The sequence below is a fragment of the Somniosus microcephalus genome, chromosome 4, assembly GCF_052327205.1.
Source record: "Somniosus microcephalus isolate GS21.2 chromosome 4, FLI_Smic_1.0, whole genome shotgun sequence".
In the NCBI taxonomy this organism is placed as follows: domain Eukaryota; kingdom Metazoa; phylum Chordata; class Chondrichthyes; order Squaliformes; family Somniosidae; genus Somniosus; species Somniosus microcephalus.
Window position 1 is genome coordinate 215650794 of NC_140990.1, and position 17155 is coordinate 215667948.

Consider the following 17155-nt stretch of genomic DNA (forward strand, 5'->3'; position numbering starts at 1 on the left):
GTCTGCACAGATCCGGTTAGGTCCTGCTCTACAACTTGGAAGATCTCGAAAATTATCGGAAAATGGTCTGCTGTTTACTGCATCATTTTGTAATCTGCCTGCGGCATTGGTAGAGGAGGAGGAACATTAAATGGCCGAGGGGGATATGTAGCCAGGAAGACTGATGCATCAATCAATCACAGAGCTTTTTGCATAAAAGTTGCATTTAAGATCTAGCTCCATATACAATTAGCCTTTGTCTTCTCTGATTGAGCTAGTTTGATTCACCAGAAACATCACCCCCCCCCCCCCGCAAATTCAGGGCCCACGTGGGATCACCTTAGGAAAAGCTTAAGATCTGGGAATCCTCATTTGAAAACTTCTGTTGTAAACTATAACTTATCCTAAACTTGTTCCTGTCCCTGCATCTAGTCTGTCCAGTCCTGCCAGAATTTTATAAGTTTCAATGAGATGCCCTCCCATTCTTCTAAACTCCAGCGAGTACAAGCCCAGTCGTCCCAATCTCTCCTCATACGTCATTCCTGCCATCCCAGGTATCAGCCTGGTGAATCTTCGCTGAACTCCTTCCATGGCAAGAACATCCTTCCTCAGATAAGGCGACCAAAACTGCACACAATACTCAAGATGTGGTCTCACCAAGGCCCTGTACAACTGCAGCAAGACATCCTTGTTCTTGTACTCAAGCCCTCTCGCTATGAAGGCCAACATACCATTTGCCTTCTTAACCGCCTGCTGCACCTGCATGCTTACCTTCAGCGACTGGTGCACAAGGACACCCAGGTCTCGTTGCACTTCCCCTTCTCCCAATCTATTGCCATTCAGATAATAATCTGCCTTCCTGTTTTTGACACCAAAGTGGATAACCTCACATTTATCCACGTTATATTGCATCTGCCATGCTTCTGCCCAATCACTCAACCTGTCCAAATCATCCTGTAGTTTCTCGGCATCCTCCTCACAGCACACACGCCCACCCAGCTTTGTGTCGTCTGCAAATTTGGAGATATTGGCCTAGAAATTCACTTGGGCGCGGGCAGCTCGCTCGCACCCAAAAGTTAGCGCTGGGCGGGGAGGCATTAGCGCACGCCGTATATTCGTCTTCTGCGCCCCAATTCGGAAGCGGGCGCTATACCAGGGTGTGCCCGCCTCCGTTTGGGGCGCTGCAACTGAATATCGGCGCGCTAGTTGCCGCAGCGCCACCCGGTGCGGCAGGCTGCGGTACTGCAGGCCTCCCCCTTCTCTTAAGGGGGAGGTGCCTGCAACGGCCGGAGCCCCAACCGCGAGTGCCGGCAAAAGAGCCCGGCACAACGGAGAAGTGCCGGGCTCCACGGAAACCAGCCGGCAATGCCGCGGGGGGGGGGGGGAGGAGGCCGGGGAAGGAGGTGCGGGCAGGCGGCCGCCGAAAAAGCAGCCGGCCGCACCATCACAGAATCTACAGTGCAGATAGAGGCCATTTCGGCCCATCGAGCCTGCACCGACACATATCCCACCCTATCCCTGTAACCACATGTATTTAATCCCCTAACACTAAGGGTCAATTTATCATAGCCAAATCAACCTAACCTGCACATCTTTGGACTTCAGCTTTAAAGCGCCCCACTATGGCAGCAGGATGGCCCCGTTTTCTGTTCGCTGTTTGCGCCCGCTTCGGAGGAGGCGGGCGCAAATAAATATGGGGATCGGCGCGGTTTCAGGGCGTTACGGGCCACCGCGCACACCGATGACGTCATCAGTCCCGGCGCAGCACTAACGGCTACCGCCGCCAATACCACTGCACTCAATTTCAGCGCTATCACCCCGTCGGCGCAAAAGACCTCTTTAGGCGCTAAGTGGGCGCAAGGCCCACTGAATTTCTAGGCCATTACATCTAGTTCCCTTGTCTAGATCATTAATATATATTGTGAATAGCTGGGGTCCAAGGACCGATCCCTGCGGTACCCCACTAGTCACTGCCTGCCACTCGTGAAAAGACCCGTTTATTCCAACTCTTTGTTTTCTATCTGCCAACCAGTTCTCTATCCAAGTCAATACCTTGCCCCCAATCCCAAGTGCCTTAACTTTACACGCTAATCTCTTATGTGGGACCTTATCGAAAGCCTTCTGAAAGTCCAAATACACCACATCCACTGGTTCTCCCTTATCTATTTTACTAGTTACATCCTCAAAAAATTCCAGTAGATTAGTCAAGCACGATTTACCTTTTGCAAATCCATGTTGACTTTGTCCGATCCTGTCACTGTTTTCCAAGTGCTCTGCTATTACATCTTTTATAATGGACTCTAGCATTTTCCCCACTACCAATGTCAGGCTTACCGGTCTGTAATTCCCCGTTTTCTCTCTTCCACCTTTTTTGAATAGTGGGGTAATATTAGCTACCCTCCAATCCATGGGTACTGTTCCAGATTCCATCGAATGTTGGAAGATGATCAGCAATGCATCTACTATTTCTAGGGCCACTTCCTTAAGTACCCTAGGATGTAGATTATCAGGCCCTGGGGATTTATCGGCCTTCAATCCCATCAATTTCCCTAACACAATTTCCCTACAAATACTGATTTCTTTCAGTTCCTCCACACGAGCCTCCTCCCACCCATCTTCATCTAACCCCATCAACATATCCTTCTATTCCTTTCTCCCTCGTGTGTTTATCTAGCTTCCCCTTAAATGCATCTATGCTAGTCGCCTCAACTACTCCTTGTGGTAGTGAGTTCCACATTCTAATCACTCTCTGGATAAAGAAGTTTCTCCTGAATTCCATATTGAATTTATTCATGGCTGTCTTATATTTATGGCCTCTAGTTCTGGTCTCCCCCGCAAGTGGAAACATCTTCTCTACATCCAATCTATCGATCCCTTTCATAATCTTAATGACCTCTATCAGGTCACCCCTCAGACTTCTGATTTCTAGAGAAAAGAGCCCCAGCCTGTTCAATCTTTCCTGATAGGTATAGCCTCTCAGTTATGGTATTGTAGGAATTAACGAATTCCAACGAATAACGGAGATCGACACAAGAGAACAACTAAACAGGTCTTTACTCAACGGAGATGCCACGAGGACTGCCTGGGCAGCCCCGTGGTTTGCGACGTGACATCATCGCGTTTTCCCGCGCTCTTAAAGGGGCCACACCCCGTACATGCAAACTCTATATACAAAACACAGTAATGCCTAACACAATGGTACAGGTTTAGGCTGGTGTTAGAACATCGTTAAAGAGAATTATATACAGTTAGCCAGAGTCATTCAGTGGTTCTGCCACAGTATCATCTTAATAACTAACAACTGTCATCATTTATTTTCCATTTTTCTCCTTTAGTTTTTGCTCCAATTTCCCTGTCCTCTTCCTGCATGGCTTCTGTTCTACTACCATGGTAATCACACTCTGTTACCTTGACAAGTGGATTTTATGAATGTGTGAGTCTGTTGTCCCGTAGCCATCCAGGAGTGTGTTCTTCGAACACGAGCTTAAACTGGTCTGTGACTGCTACAGAAAGTATACTTGTCCATTCTATAAACAGGGAAAAGAGCACATTCATCAAATGCATGAATTACACTGTTATTTTTAAACAGTTAAACAAGTTAAGCATTATTTCATTCATTGTACCTGTAACTATTTAATAAGGTGATATGAATATCAACACATGAACAGGTAGAATCTTACAGCACAGAAGGAGGCTCTACGGCCCATCATGCCTGTGCTGGCTCCTTGAAAGAGCTATCCAATTAGTCCCACTCCCCTGCTCTTTCCCCACAGCCCTGCAAATTTTTCCTTTTTAAGTATATATCCAATTCCCTTTTGAAAGTTACTACTGAATCTACTTCCACCACCCTTTCTGACAGTGCATTCCAGATCATAACAACTCGCTGCATAGGGGTCACACAGACCCCACAGAATGTGCCAATCTTTTGAAAATAAATTAAAGCTGCTCACAAAATTCAGTCTAAAGTAAAACATTCAGAAATCATGCTTTTATGTCTACACAGATGATTCATCCACACATCAAACTACATCTAGTAATTGGACGAAGTCCCCAGGTCTTGTCTAAGGAGTTCGATGAAGATGATAAAAATGAAGAGAGATCGATACCATTGGCAATGTGAAAGGCCAACCAGCATTCAAGGCCATAACACAGCCAATGGAATATCAAACCTGGAGGACACCTCACTTGCAAATTCAAACCAAGGTTCACATCACCAAAAGGTGATGTTTGGCACTGCACCTGGAAAACAGACATTGGCAGATGGGGATTAGCCCATTACTCCCACCTCCACATCTAGAGACAGCAGAGTGCCCCAAGAGCTCAGAGCACAACAAATGCTTTTGATGCTCTTGAAATTATGCTTGCCAGACACAGAATGGCAATACATCCTTGCATCATAATAGGAAAAGCCGGCCAAAATTAGCTGAGCAGGTTGGCATTTTTGTTAGTCTGCTGACTACATTAATGTGCCAGCTGCCACTTTCTACTGTACATCTCAGAAATGTTGGTAATAAGACCCTCTTAGAGTCTCCCAATACTCAGACTGGAGGGATTGTTAGGGCAGCCTCAAATGCCACTCTGGTTGATCTGGCCACCTATCTGAGGCTGATCCTATGGAGGCTCCTGATCATGTTGCCTTTTCCCAGAGTTCACCTTCAAGTAGGTATTCAGTGGTTTTCTACCAAGATAAATTAGTAGTGATATACTGTATGTATCAATATAATTTATTAACCCTTTAACTAAAAGGTTGTCAAATAAGAAGTAATTTTTTGCACTTCTGTTTTTTTTCTCAATGCAAAAAAAGCAAGTGACAGATTTAGAATAAATTTGAGAACATTTAGGAATCAGAATGTTAAGGTTCTATGTGCTCATATATGTTCTGTGTTCTATGTTTTCACATTCAGGAGTGTTCTGGTAAATCGGCCACCATATATCCTCTGGATCTGCAGTCCTTATGCAGAAGGTGGCTTGCCTTATACTATATAATTCATCAAAATAGTTAGGTCGAGTGCAATTTCATGTGTCCTGTTTATCACTGTTATTTTTGTATAAACTATGAAATGTAATAATTGTACCTACTTTATAAAAGTTATGCATTGTTTAAAGACTGAAATTTTTCTAAGATTCCATCCTGGTCAATGATAATGAATTCTGACATTTCCATTCATCACAGTTTGATCTACAACAGACTATTGTGGCAGATTTGTGACTGGCTATTTGTTATAAACCCCATTTCAGAGGTCCCTAAAAGGGTGTTGCCAGTATTGCAAATGGAGCAATTCCACCCTCGCTTCCCCCCACCCATTCTGCAGATTAAGATAATACAAGATAATTAAGATATCTGATGTTGCCTTTTTCCACCATTATCTAACATTGCATTCCAATAATACCATTAACTAGAGTATGTGAGCCAGTGTTTGATGGCCATACAAGTTTTTTTTCATTAATCAGATATTTCAGAGCTCAATAGCAAATTCTATTCTACAGATTGGTGGCACATGGATCTACTTCCACAATTTCTGATGTAGCAAGTTCCCATTCTTGGCCATCTTAGCACAAGGAGTTGGTCAAGGATGATATGTAATTTCCCACAAGAAAACTGGGAAAACCATTACACTTTTGTGCACCAACAGTGAGATTGGAAGAAGCCTGGGAATAAGCTACCAGCCTATGATCTCAACTGATGATGAAGCTTAAGATCAAGGAGAAGCAAAAAATTGGGCAAAACATATCAAATTGTCATCTCACCGTGCCACATGTCATCTGTCTATTTCTAATGCTAAACTTTTACTTTATAAAGCAGATTTCTATTATTTTTTAAGGGAATACTCCACAACATAGCTATATAATGACATTCTTGAATACACCTTGTTTAAAGTTAACCACTTGGGTTAACTTTCTCTATACCTTACTCATTTTAATAACTGGAATGTAAAGGGCAACTTCTTACAATAATAGAGTGAAAGTCTATATATATTAGGTTTGGAAACTGTCAGGAGCTCAGAAACCTAAAATAATGGGGAAGAAAGTTAGAGATGTATTTTTCTAAGTAGTACTGGAGGATAAGGCTATGGGATAATTAATCTATTCCAGCATGTTGAAAAACATACATTAGTTATTAAGTAGTATTAGTTACAATGACCAAAGATGGTATCACACAGCCAATAATCATATATCACTGTAACTAGAAACATGAAGATCACCTTGAACATATGAAAGATCTCTAACATTTCTGCAGGAAAAATTACTGTAATATTACGATTATTCACCATGAGTGTGTTTCTAGAATTGATTTTGATAACTTTTGGTAATGTGGTATGTAAACATAAGAACCAGGAGCAGAAGTAGGCCATACGGCTCCTCAAGCCTGCTCCGCAGGCCTAAAGGTGAGTGCAACGTAGTCAAGAATCAATAGGCAGTGTGATGAAATATGTCATTCATCAGACTCTGTATTTAACTACATATATTGTATTGCCTGCTCCTGTGTTTTACCTTGTATTGTATATAGTGCACCGCCCCCTTTCTCCCCATTGGGTGTGTCGGCTCCGCCCATACCTGGCCCTACTTAAGACAAGCCCAGGCTTGTCTTGCTGCAGAACAGCAGAATGCTAGGTGAAGACACAGGCATCTTTCTTTGCTAATAAAAGCCTTGTTTTATCCAGTTAACTTTGAGCCTTGAAGTTATTGAGGTGCATCAATTTTATTAGCAAACTTTCAACAATGGATCAACTTTTGAAACCGGAACGCTTGGATTTGGACCCGCATGCTTCGGATGCATCGGCACGGTTTGGACACTGGTTCCAGTGCTTGGAATTTTTTATGGCCAACTCCGAAGCCGTCACAGCCTCTAAAGCCACCGGAGATGTGAAACTCGGGATCCTGCAGAATCGGGTAAGCCACCGGGTTTTTCCACTCATCCAAGACGCCACCACCTACCTGGATGCCTGCAACACTCTAAAGGCCCACTATCAGCGGCCTACCAACGAGGTGTACGCCAGGCATCTGCTTGCTACCTGCACACAGCGACCCGGAGAGTCGCTAGAGGACTTTCTAGTCACCCTAAGAGTGCTTGGCAAAGACTGCAAATGCAAAGACGTGAAAGCCACGGTATACACAGTCGAGCTTATTCGGGATGCCTTTATCGCAGGCCTTAGCTCTAATTACATCCGGCAGAGACTGCTAGAGAAAACGGGCCTAGATCTGACACAGGCTGTGGACACAGCGCGATCGCTGGATGTGGCTCAGAAGAACTCTGACTCCTACTCTTCAGGCCGCGCGGCCCACGCCGCCTCTGCTTCCCCGCCCGGTAGCCCAACACCGTCGGGGCCCTGCTCTCCCCCCAGAAGCCCTACGACAACCGCGACGCATCGGGGCCCCAAATGCTACTTCTGCGGGCAGCCGAAGCACACCAGGAACCTGTGCCCGGCGAAAGGCACCACCTGCTGTAAGTGCGGTAAGAAGGGGCACTTTGGGAAGGTGTGCAGAGGGAACCCCGCAGGCAAACCCGCCACCGCCGCGTGCGCGCCGTGGGAGCGGCCATCTTGGACGCCATCTTGTCCGACCTCGTGGGGTCCGCCATCTCGCGAGCAGACATCGTGGACGCCATCTTACCCGGCCTCGTGGGGCCCACCATCTTGTCCCGATCAGGGCCCTACAGTGGCGTCGATCACAGTGGACCAGTCCAGACCGCACCCACTATCCAAATCGATGGTGGACATCGAGGTAAACGGGTGCAAGGTTAAATGTTTAATTGACAGCGGGAGCACGGAGAGCTTCATTCACCCTGGTCTACATAAGAACATAAGAAATAGGAGCAGGAGTAGGCCAATTGGCCCCTCGAGCCTGCTCCGCCATTCAATAAGATCATGGCTGATCTGATCCTAACCGCCAATCCACTATGACAGGACTATCTCCTGAATCTAACAGAATTAGACACACGAAACAGGAGCAGGATCAGGCTACACGGCCCCTGGGCCCGCTCCGCTACCCACAGGGCCATGACCGATCCGCACCTAAACTCATGTCCAAATTCCTGCCCGCTCCCCGTAACCCTTAATTCCCTTTTCTTCTAGGAAACTGTCTATTTCTGTTTTAAATTTATGTAATGATGTAGCTTCGACAGCTTTTTGGGGCAGCATATTCCATGGACCTACCACCCTCTGAGTGAAGTAGTTCCTCCTCATCTCAGTTTTGAAGGAGCAGCCCCTTATTCTAAGACTATGCCCCCTAGTTCTAGTTTCACCCATCATCTGGAACATCCTCCCCGCATCCACCCGATCCAACCCCTTCACAATCTTATATGTTTCAATAAGATCGCCTCTCATTCTTCTGAACTCCAATGAGTAGAGTCCCAATCTACTCAACCTCTCCTCATATGTCCATCCCTTCATCCCCGGGATTAACCGAGTGAACCTTCTTTGTACTGACTCGAGAGCAAGTATGTCTTTTCATAAGTATGGACACCAAAACTGTATGCAGTATTCCAGGTGCGGTCTCACCAATACCTTGTACAACTGAAGCAATACCTCCCTATTTTTATATTCTATCCCCCTAGCAATGAAAGCCAACATTCCATTGGCCTTCTTAATCACTTGCTGCACCTGCATACTAACCTTTTGAGTTTCGTGCACCAGGACCCCCAGATCCCTTTGTACTTCAGTACTTTCCAGTTTCTTGCCATTAAGATAATAACTTGCTCTCCGATTTTTCCTGCCAAAGGTACAACGACTCTCTCTAACTATAGTCCCTACTCAGGGCACGATCTCTATGGCCGACAAAACCCAGATATCGACTATTGCGGGTTACTGCACGGTACGATTGTCCGTTAAAGGCACTGTATATAATAATTTTAAACTGTTAATTATGAGGGATTTATGTGTGAGCGTGATCTTGGGCCTGGATTTTCAGTGCCACCACCAAAGCATCACGCTCAATTTCGGTGGGACCCAGCCGCCCCTCACAGTGTGTGGTCTGGCTACCCTGAAGGTAAAGCCGCCTTCGCTATTCGCGAACCTTACCCCTAACTGCCGGCCAATAGCGACCAAAAGCAGGAGGTACAGCTGGGAGGACAGGCGGTTTATCGCGACCGAGGTAGACAGGCTCCTGAGGGAGCGCATTATTGAACGCAGCAACAGCCCGTGGCGCGCCCAAGTGGTGGTGGTGAGGGGTAGCGAGAAGAAGCGGATGGTGATTGACTATAGTCAAACAGTCAACATCTATACCCAACTAGACGCCTACCCGCTACCCCGCATATCCGAGATGGTGAACCAAATTGCCCAATACCGGGTGTTCTCCACTATCGACCTCAAGTCAGCGTACCACCAGCTCCCTATCAGACCAGAGGACCGTTCGTACACCGCCTTCGAGGCAAACGGACGCCTCTACCAGTTCCTCAGAGTCCCCTTTGGGGTGACGAATGGGGTCTCGGTCTTCACCGTTCGTACACCGCCTTCGAGGCAAACGGACGCCTCTACCAGTTCCTCAGAGTCCCCTTTGGGGTGACGAATGGGGTCTCGGTCTTCCAGAGGGAGATGGACCGCATGGTCGATGACCACCACTTGCAGGCAACCTTCCCCTATCTCGACAATGTCACCATCTGCAGCCACAACCAACAGGACCACGACTCAAACCTCGCGAGGTTTCTGAAAACCGCACAAAAACTCAACCTCACTTACAACGAGGACAAGTGCGTTTTCAACACCACGCGCCTCTGCACACTAGGCAGCGTGGTGGAGAATGGGGAAATCGGACCAGACCCCGACCGATTGCGCCCCCTATGGGAGCTGCCCCTGCCCAACACTCCCAAAGCCCTGAAAAGGTGCCTGGGGTTATTCTCGTATTATGCCCAATGGGTCCCTAACTACTCCGATAAAGCCCACCCCCTCTTGAAAGCATCCTCTTTCCCGCTCTCTGCTGAGGCCCATGCTGCCTTCAAAAGCATTAAGCAGGATATTGAGCGGGCCACGCTACAGGCAGTGGACGAGAACACTCCCTTTCAAGTGGAAAGTGATGCGTCTGACTTTGCCTTGGCGGCCACCCTCAACCAGGCGGGGCGGCCCGTAGCTTTCTTCTCGAGGACCCTCCAGGGGCCCGAGATCAGACACTCCTCCGTGGAAAAGGAGGCCCAAGCCATCGTGGAGGCAGTGCGCCACTGGCGGCACTACCTAGCCGGCAAACGCTTCACCCTACTTACCGACCAGCGGTCGGTAGCGTTTATGTTCAATAATAAACAGAGGGGGAAGATTAAAAATGATAAGATTCTTAGGTGGCGGATCGAGCTCTCCACCTTCGAGTACGACATCATATACCGGCCGGGGGCCCTTAACGAATCCCCCGACGTCCTCTCACGAGGGATGTGTGCCAATGCCACCGGGGATCGGCTACAGACCCTCCACAACGACCTCTGCCACCCAGGGGTCACACGGCTGTTCCACTTCATAAAGTCCCGCAACTTACCCTACTCGATTGAGGAAGTTCGGTCTCTGACCAGGAACTGCCGCACTTGCGCTGAGTGCAAGCCTCGGTTCTACCGCCCTGATAGAGCCCACCTAATCAAAGCTACACGGCCCTTTGAGCGGCTTAGCTTAGATTTCAAGGGCCCCCTCCCGTCAGTCGACCGCAATGTTTACTTCCTGAACATTGTGGACGAATACTCCCATTTCCCATTCGCCTTCCCCTGCCCAGACATGACCAGCGCCACGGTCATTAAATGCCTCAACAGCCTGTTCTGCCTGTTCGGTATGCCAAGCTATATCCACACGGATAGGGGGGCGTCCTTCATGAGTGAAGAGCTACGCCAGTACATGCTGTCCAAGGGGATTGCCACGAGCCGTACCACCAGCTACAACCCCCGGGGTAACGGTCAGGTGGAGCGAGAGAACGGGACAGTATGGAGGGCAGTCACCCTAACTCTAAGGACCAAGGGCCTCCCTATCTCCCGCTGGCAGGAAGTCCTCCCAGATGTGCTCCACTCAATACGGTCACTATTGTGTACCGCCACTAATGCCACGCCTCCTGAGCTAATGTTTGTGTTTCCCCGGAAATCCACCTCGGGCGTATCCATACCGTCATGGCTCTCCACCCCAGGTCCGGTACTTTCACGGAAGCATGTGAGGGGCCACAAGACGGACCCTCTCGTGGAGCCAGTGCACCTGCTCCACGCCAACCCACAATATGCGTATGTCCGGCACGCCGACGGACGGGAGGACACTGTGTCCATAAAAGACCTCGCCCCAGCCGGTAACAACAGCGACAACGACTACAACAACAACAGCAACAATGACAACAACCACAACAACTATTACCCACCCACTCCACCCACTATTCTTTCATCACCCCCGGAAGAACACCAGCCAACGGTACCCCCACCACCTACTCCTTCAACAACCCCGGTGGCGCCCCCGGCAGAGACCCAGGAGGTCACCCGGGACACCCCGCGGCACCGCAACCGCTACGTCGGTCACAGAGGACTATCACACCCCCGGACAGACTAAATCTGTAGAAGGGGTGAATGTGATGAAATATGTCATTCATCAGACTCTGTATTTAACTACATATATTGTATTGCCTGCTCCTGTGTTTTACCTTGTATTGTATATAGTGCACCGCCCCCTTTCTCCCCATTGGGTGTGTCGGCTCCGCCCATACCTGGCCCTACTTAAGACAAGCCCAGGCTTGTCTTGCAGCAGAACAGCAGAATGCTAGGTGAAGACACAGGCATCTTTCTTTGCTAATAAAAGCCTTGTTTTATCCAGTTAACTTTGAGCCTTGAAGTTATTGAGGCGCATCAGGTAGTGAAGCTTAAATGTTTACCTTCAGATGGCAAGAACAAAAAAGAGTGCACAGTAATGCTCTCTTCCTGTAAGCCTTGCGTAATATTTTGGTACAGTTGACACAATCTTTGTACACTATACTGGCAATTTTGGAGGGCGCATAAAATTGATTTTAGAAACCCCATTTATGCATAACTTTTTTATGTGCAAGGAAGTGTGTTGTGGAAATCACATCTTAATGCTAAGCAGATTTGTAAAATGTCATGACCACTTTTATCCAAAAGCAGAAAATGTGTGGCTCAGTAGACTTTTGATTTTGTGGCATTTTCCATGCTCTTGAAACGCTCACTTCTATTTCTCAGCTGAGCCACGAGGTATGATACCTAGTGGTGGTGGAGTATCTCACTAAAGGTAACAAAATGTGTGCCCAATCATTTTGTACCACAGCAACCATTTATTGTATTCTGTTAGCACGTATATTGCATCAACCGTAGAAGGGAATTTGGTCCAAGATGAAAAATGCGTAGAGGGACCTGGCATTGATTGGGGGGGGGGGGGAACAAAATAGTTCCAAAAACAATAAAAATGGACTTTAGGAAGTTGAAGGATAAATGTTAGCAATTAATTGGCCCAGATTTTGCAGGAGAAATAATGGTGAGGCTATCAGTGCTCACCATTATTAAAGTGTAAATTGGACAGCAATTTCCGGCAACCGCACATGCGCAGTTAAACACGTAAATAAGGAAGTTGTTGTCAGAGTTGCCTTGCTCCTCCAAAAACCAAGAGACTCAGCATTGAAACACATTGAATGGTGTGAAGTTGCTGTACTTACCTGATATATACCCACTAAACTCGCCAGAAACATTAGAGTTTGTCCATTCCAGTATAAGTAAATTTTTACAGGCGTGATAAGTCTTAATTATTGCCAAACAGCCTCTCTGGCACTGAAAATTAACATTTACAAGTGTGGACTCTCATTCCTTCAGCTTTTAATTATTGTTGAAGATTTAAAAAAATTAAAAATGTAATTTTTTTTTAACTTTTTCTCTCTGGCTCTTGTCTCTTTTAATACCATCTTTCTTTCCCTCTCTTTATTTTGCCTTCTGTATCTGATTTGACATTGAATTAAATATTGTAACTGATACACCCTGGTTCAGACTCTGCACGGCTCAGTAACAATTCTTCAATTTGATTGGTTAAGGACATACACAGTTTCCTGCCCTGTTCACACAGGTCCCAGATCCCCTGTAGAGGGTGCTGCACCGAAATGGCTTTCTAATCACAGCAAGTTCCAGTGCAAAAGCCCATAAGAAGCGTAATAAACGGCTGGCACCCTTTGTTCGCCGCTGACCACAAAATCTGGCCCAATTATTTTTATCGATATTGCTTTATACATTCATTTTCAATTCTAGGAGACTATTTATCCAAGTCTGTGGATGGCATGTTTATTTATGAAGAACATCATTTGGAGACAGTTGAGTCAAGCAAGATACCAAATGATGCAATAGTTGTTGAACAATGGACAGTCATTGAGGTAAGGTGATCTCCTATTTTGTTCAGAGTTTAACATTTCTATAAAATATGTTTCCAAAATATTTAGGATGTAGAAACTTATGTTTAGACACTTCCTTGTTGATTTCTTTCAGAAGTACATCTCCTTTAGTTACTTTCTAAATATACAGCTGTGTTATTCCTTACAAATCAGAATTGTCTGTTAACTAAAGTGAGAATTCCACCCATTATCAACTCTGCACTTACCCATATGAACACATGTGTGCACACACACACATTGAAGAGAAAATAGTAGATTATTCATTGTTTGGCCCGGTTATTGTTCTTATATATTAATATGTATGGGCAAGACACTCAATGCAACTGAGGAAATCAGAGGATAACCATCTTTTTTTTTGGACCAGAAACCACATGACTCTCCTTTACTACGTCTTGCAGGAACACTCTTAATTCTTTCAATGGAAAAGCATTCTCATTAAGGTGCTGCAATGAGACCACATAGCCTATGGGAAGTAGGAAGCTATCATCTAGTTACACTAGTAAAAACAAAATGGACTGCGACTTGGTGGAAACGGAACACTGGTGTGTTAGCCTGTTGTGTCATGCAGTGGCAGGACAGTGATATCTACCCATAGTTCCTCATGCTGTGACTTACAGATCATGCCTGCACCACCATACCACACATTAAAACTAAGCGCTTCACCTGCAGGGAGGGAAAATTAACTTAGGTGATTCGTGCATAGCATCTGGCAACCAACTACTGAAAGAAATGGTTTGTAGACTAAGTCGTAACAAATAGTAGAAATAGTAGATGCATTGTTGATTATCTTCCAACATTCGATGGAACCTGGAACAGCACCCATGGATTGGAGGGTAGCTAATATTACCCCACTATTCAAAAAAGGTGGTAGAGAGAAAACGGGGAATTACAGACCGGTAAGCCTGACATCGGTAGTGGAGAAGATGCTAGAGTCCATTATAAAAGATGTAATAGCAGAGCACTTGGAAAACAGTGACAGGATCGGACAAAGTCAACATGGATTTACAAAAGGTAAATCGTGCTTGACTAATATACTGGAATTTTTTGAGGATGTAACTAGTAAAATAGATACGGGAGAACCAGTGGATGTGGTGTATTTGGACTTTCAGAAGGCTTTCGATAAGGTCCCACATAAGAGATTAGCGTGTAAAGTTAAGGCACATGGGATTGGGGGCAAGGTATTGACTTGGATAGAGAACTGGTTGACGGATAGAAAGCAAAGAGTTGGAATAAACGGGTCTTTTTCCGAGTGGCAGGCAGTGTCTAGTGGGGTACCGCAGGGATCGGTCCTTGGACCCCAGCTATTTACAATATATATTAATGATCTAGACAAGGGAACTAGATGTAATATCTCCAAATTTGCAGACAACACAAAGCTGGGTGGACGTGTGTGCTGTGAGGAGGATGCCGAGAAACAACAGGATGATTTGGACAGGTTGGGTGATTGGGCAGAAGCATGGCAGATGCAATATAACGTGGATAAATGTGAGGTTATCCACTTTGGTGTCAAAAACAGGAAGGCAGATTATTATCTGAATGGCAATAGATTGGGAGAAGGGGAAGTGCAACGAGACCTGGGTGTCCTTGTGCACCAGTCGCTGAAGGTAAGCATGCAGGTGCAACAGGCGGTTAAGAAGGCAAATGGTATGTTGGCCTTCATAGCGAGAGGGTTTGAGTACAGGAACAAGGAAGTCTTGCTGCAGTTGTACAGGGCCTTGGTGAGACTACATCTTGAGTATTGTGTGCAGTTTTGGTCGCCTTATCTGAGGAAGGATATTCTTGCCATGGAAGGAGTTAGGCAAAGATTCACCAGGCTGATACCTGGGATGACAGGAATGACGTATGAGGAGAGATTGGGTTGATTGGGCTTGTACTCGCTGGAGTTTAGAAGAATGAGAGGGGCTCTCATTGAAACTTATAAAATTCTGGCAGGACTGGACAGACTAGATGCAGGGAGGATGTTCCCGATGGTCGGGGAATCCAGAACCAGGGGTCACAGTCTAAGGATAAGGGGTAGGCCTTTTAGGACAGAAATGAGGAGGAATTTCTTCACCCAGAGAGTGGTGAACCTGTGGAATTCTCTACCACAGAAGGTAGTAGAGGCCAATTCATTAAATATATTCAAGAAGGAGTTGGATATATTTCTTAAGGCTAAAGGAATCATGGGGTATGGGGAGAAAGCAGGGACCGGGTACTGAACTTGAATGATCAGCCATGATCGCATTGAATGGTGGAGCAGGCTCGAGGGGCCGAATGACCTACTCCTGGTCCTATCTTCTATGTTTCTATGTTAAATTATTCTAACCTTTTAGAAATCTTTGTTGGGCAAGGCTAAGCACCCTACCTTAAAACTTCAGTGCCTTGGTCGAGGTGCACCAAAGAGCAACAAGAATAATTGCTGGAATTAGTGTTTTATGTTTTCATTGGAGGAAAAGATGATTGAGAAGAGACATGATCCAGGTTTTAAAATGTTGAGGACACGATAATTTCATGTATTACGTTATTTAGCTTGCACATTGAGAATCGAACTAGAGGGCATGGGGACACGTATAAAGAGCTTGATTTAACTGGGAGGGGCAGGTGAGAAGAGTCGGGAATTAATTTTGGAGAACCTTTTCTCAAACAATTAAATAGATATGGTACATTCCATGACGCAACAGAAACGACCAGACTTTATGGATCTTTTTCACATTCCTTATTTTCTTATCAAGTTTTGGTCCACATAAGAACAATGGGTTTAGAAGAGGGAAGTTAGTTTTTCCAGACACTTTTCATGAAGTGGAAGATCTTGGAATTTTATCCAGGGATGCCCATTATTGGGAATATGAAAACCATATCTATAGGTACACTAAGATCAGAAATAACAGCCTCCCTACCCAAGTCTCGTGAAGAACATTGTGACCATTGTCCCATTCCTAACACTATAGCAAGATCCCTTCCCACAGACAATATCTAGCAGTTTTATTTTGAAGGCAAGTATTTATTGATAACCTAAGGAGGTTACTCCTCAGTCTGTTCCTCTCCGTTGCTAGATTTTCTTTGCTTCTGAGACCACAGTTCTGCACTGTCAAGAGAGGCAAATTGAATCTTCAGCAGGAACTTCATGCCTTCTGTACCAATACACAAGTCATCTAAGGGCAAATCCACATGCTTCTCTGGTTTTATATTGAACCAAATGTACTATTGAGGCTGGAATTGCTGCAGATACAGTGATCCAATGTTCAGTTTCAACTTCTCTATGTAGCACGTACTGAGACCAGGTCCCTCGAATCCACCATCCTGCAGATGAACTCTACAAGGAAGGCATCATTATTGACAGCCAGAGATTGGGATACTCTGTGAAGAACAGATCTAGTTTTGTATGTTTAGAAGAGCATTGTGATAACATATTAAGTAACAGGCTCAAAAAACTTTATGCCTGAAACTTCTAAAGAATGCAGCCATCACCTGTTCAAGGAACTTAAAAGTATTTTCATTGTAACCTTACTGCCTGTTCTCAACACTGCTTACTGGCTCCAGATATCCCAGAATTGGATCACTAACCAACCTAATCAATACCTGGCTCTTTTAACTGAAATATCTCAATGCAAATATTTGTACCATTTGAAAGACTGCCTGTACTGGGATAATGTGTGAACAAATAAGTCACCAAGGTAATGGTAGACATGTAACCCTTTCACCCAAAATGGCTTAATAGCCACCAACAGATTCACTCATAGCAAGAAATTACCATTCGTCTTTTTGGCTTCCTCCACGGGAACCGAGAGTTGGGCCAAACATTCTGTTCTGGGTGCTAAAAAGGACTTTGTCTTATTATGAAATATTTTATTACTGTTTTATGCCAGCACAGTTT

General features: G+C 45.6%; 1 protein-coding gene across 1 annotated transcript in view; it reads left to right on the forward strand.

The window, feature by feature from the left end:
- Nucleotides 1–17155, forward strand: part of rftn2 (raftlin family member 2) — an 84542-nt gene that overhangs the window by 57858 nt on the left and 9529 nt on the right. Inside the window, exon 7 of the mRNA XM_085985803.1 lies at nucleotides 13163–13284. Coding sequence (XP_085841929.1) covers nucleotides 13163–13284 — 122 coding nt within the window. The remainder of the gene's footprint in view (nucleotides 1–13162; nucleotides 13285–17155) is intronic.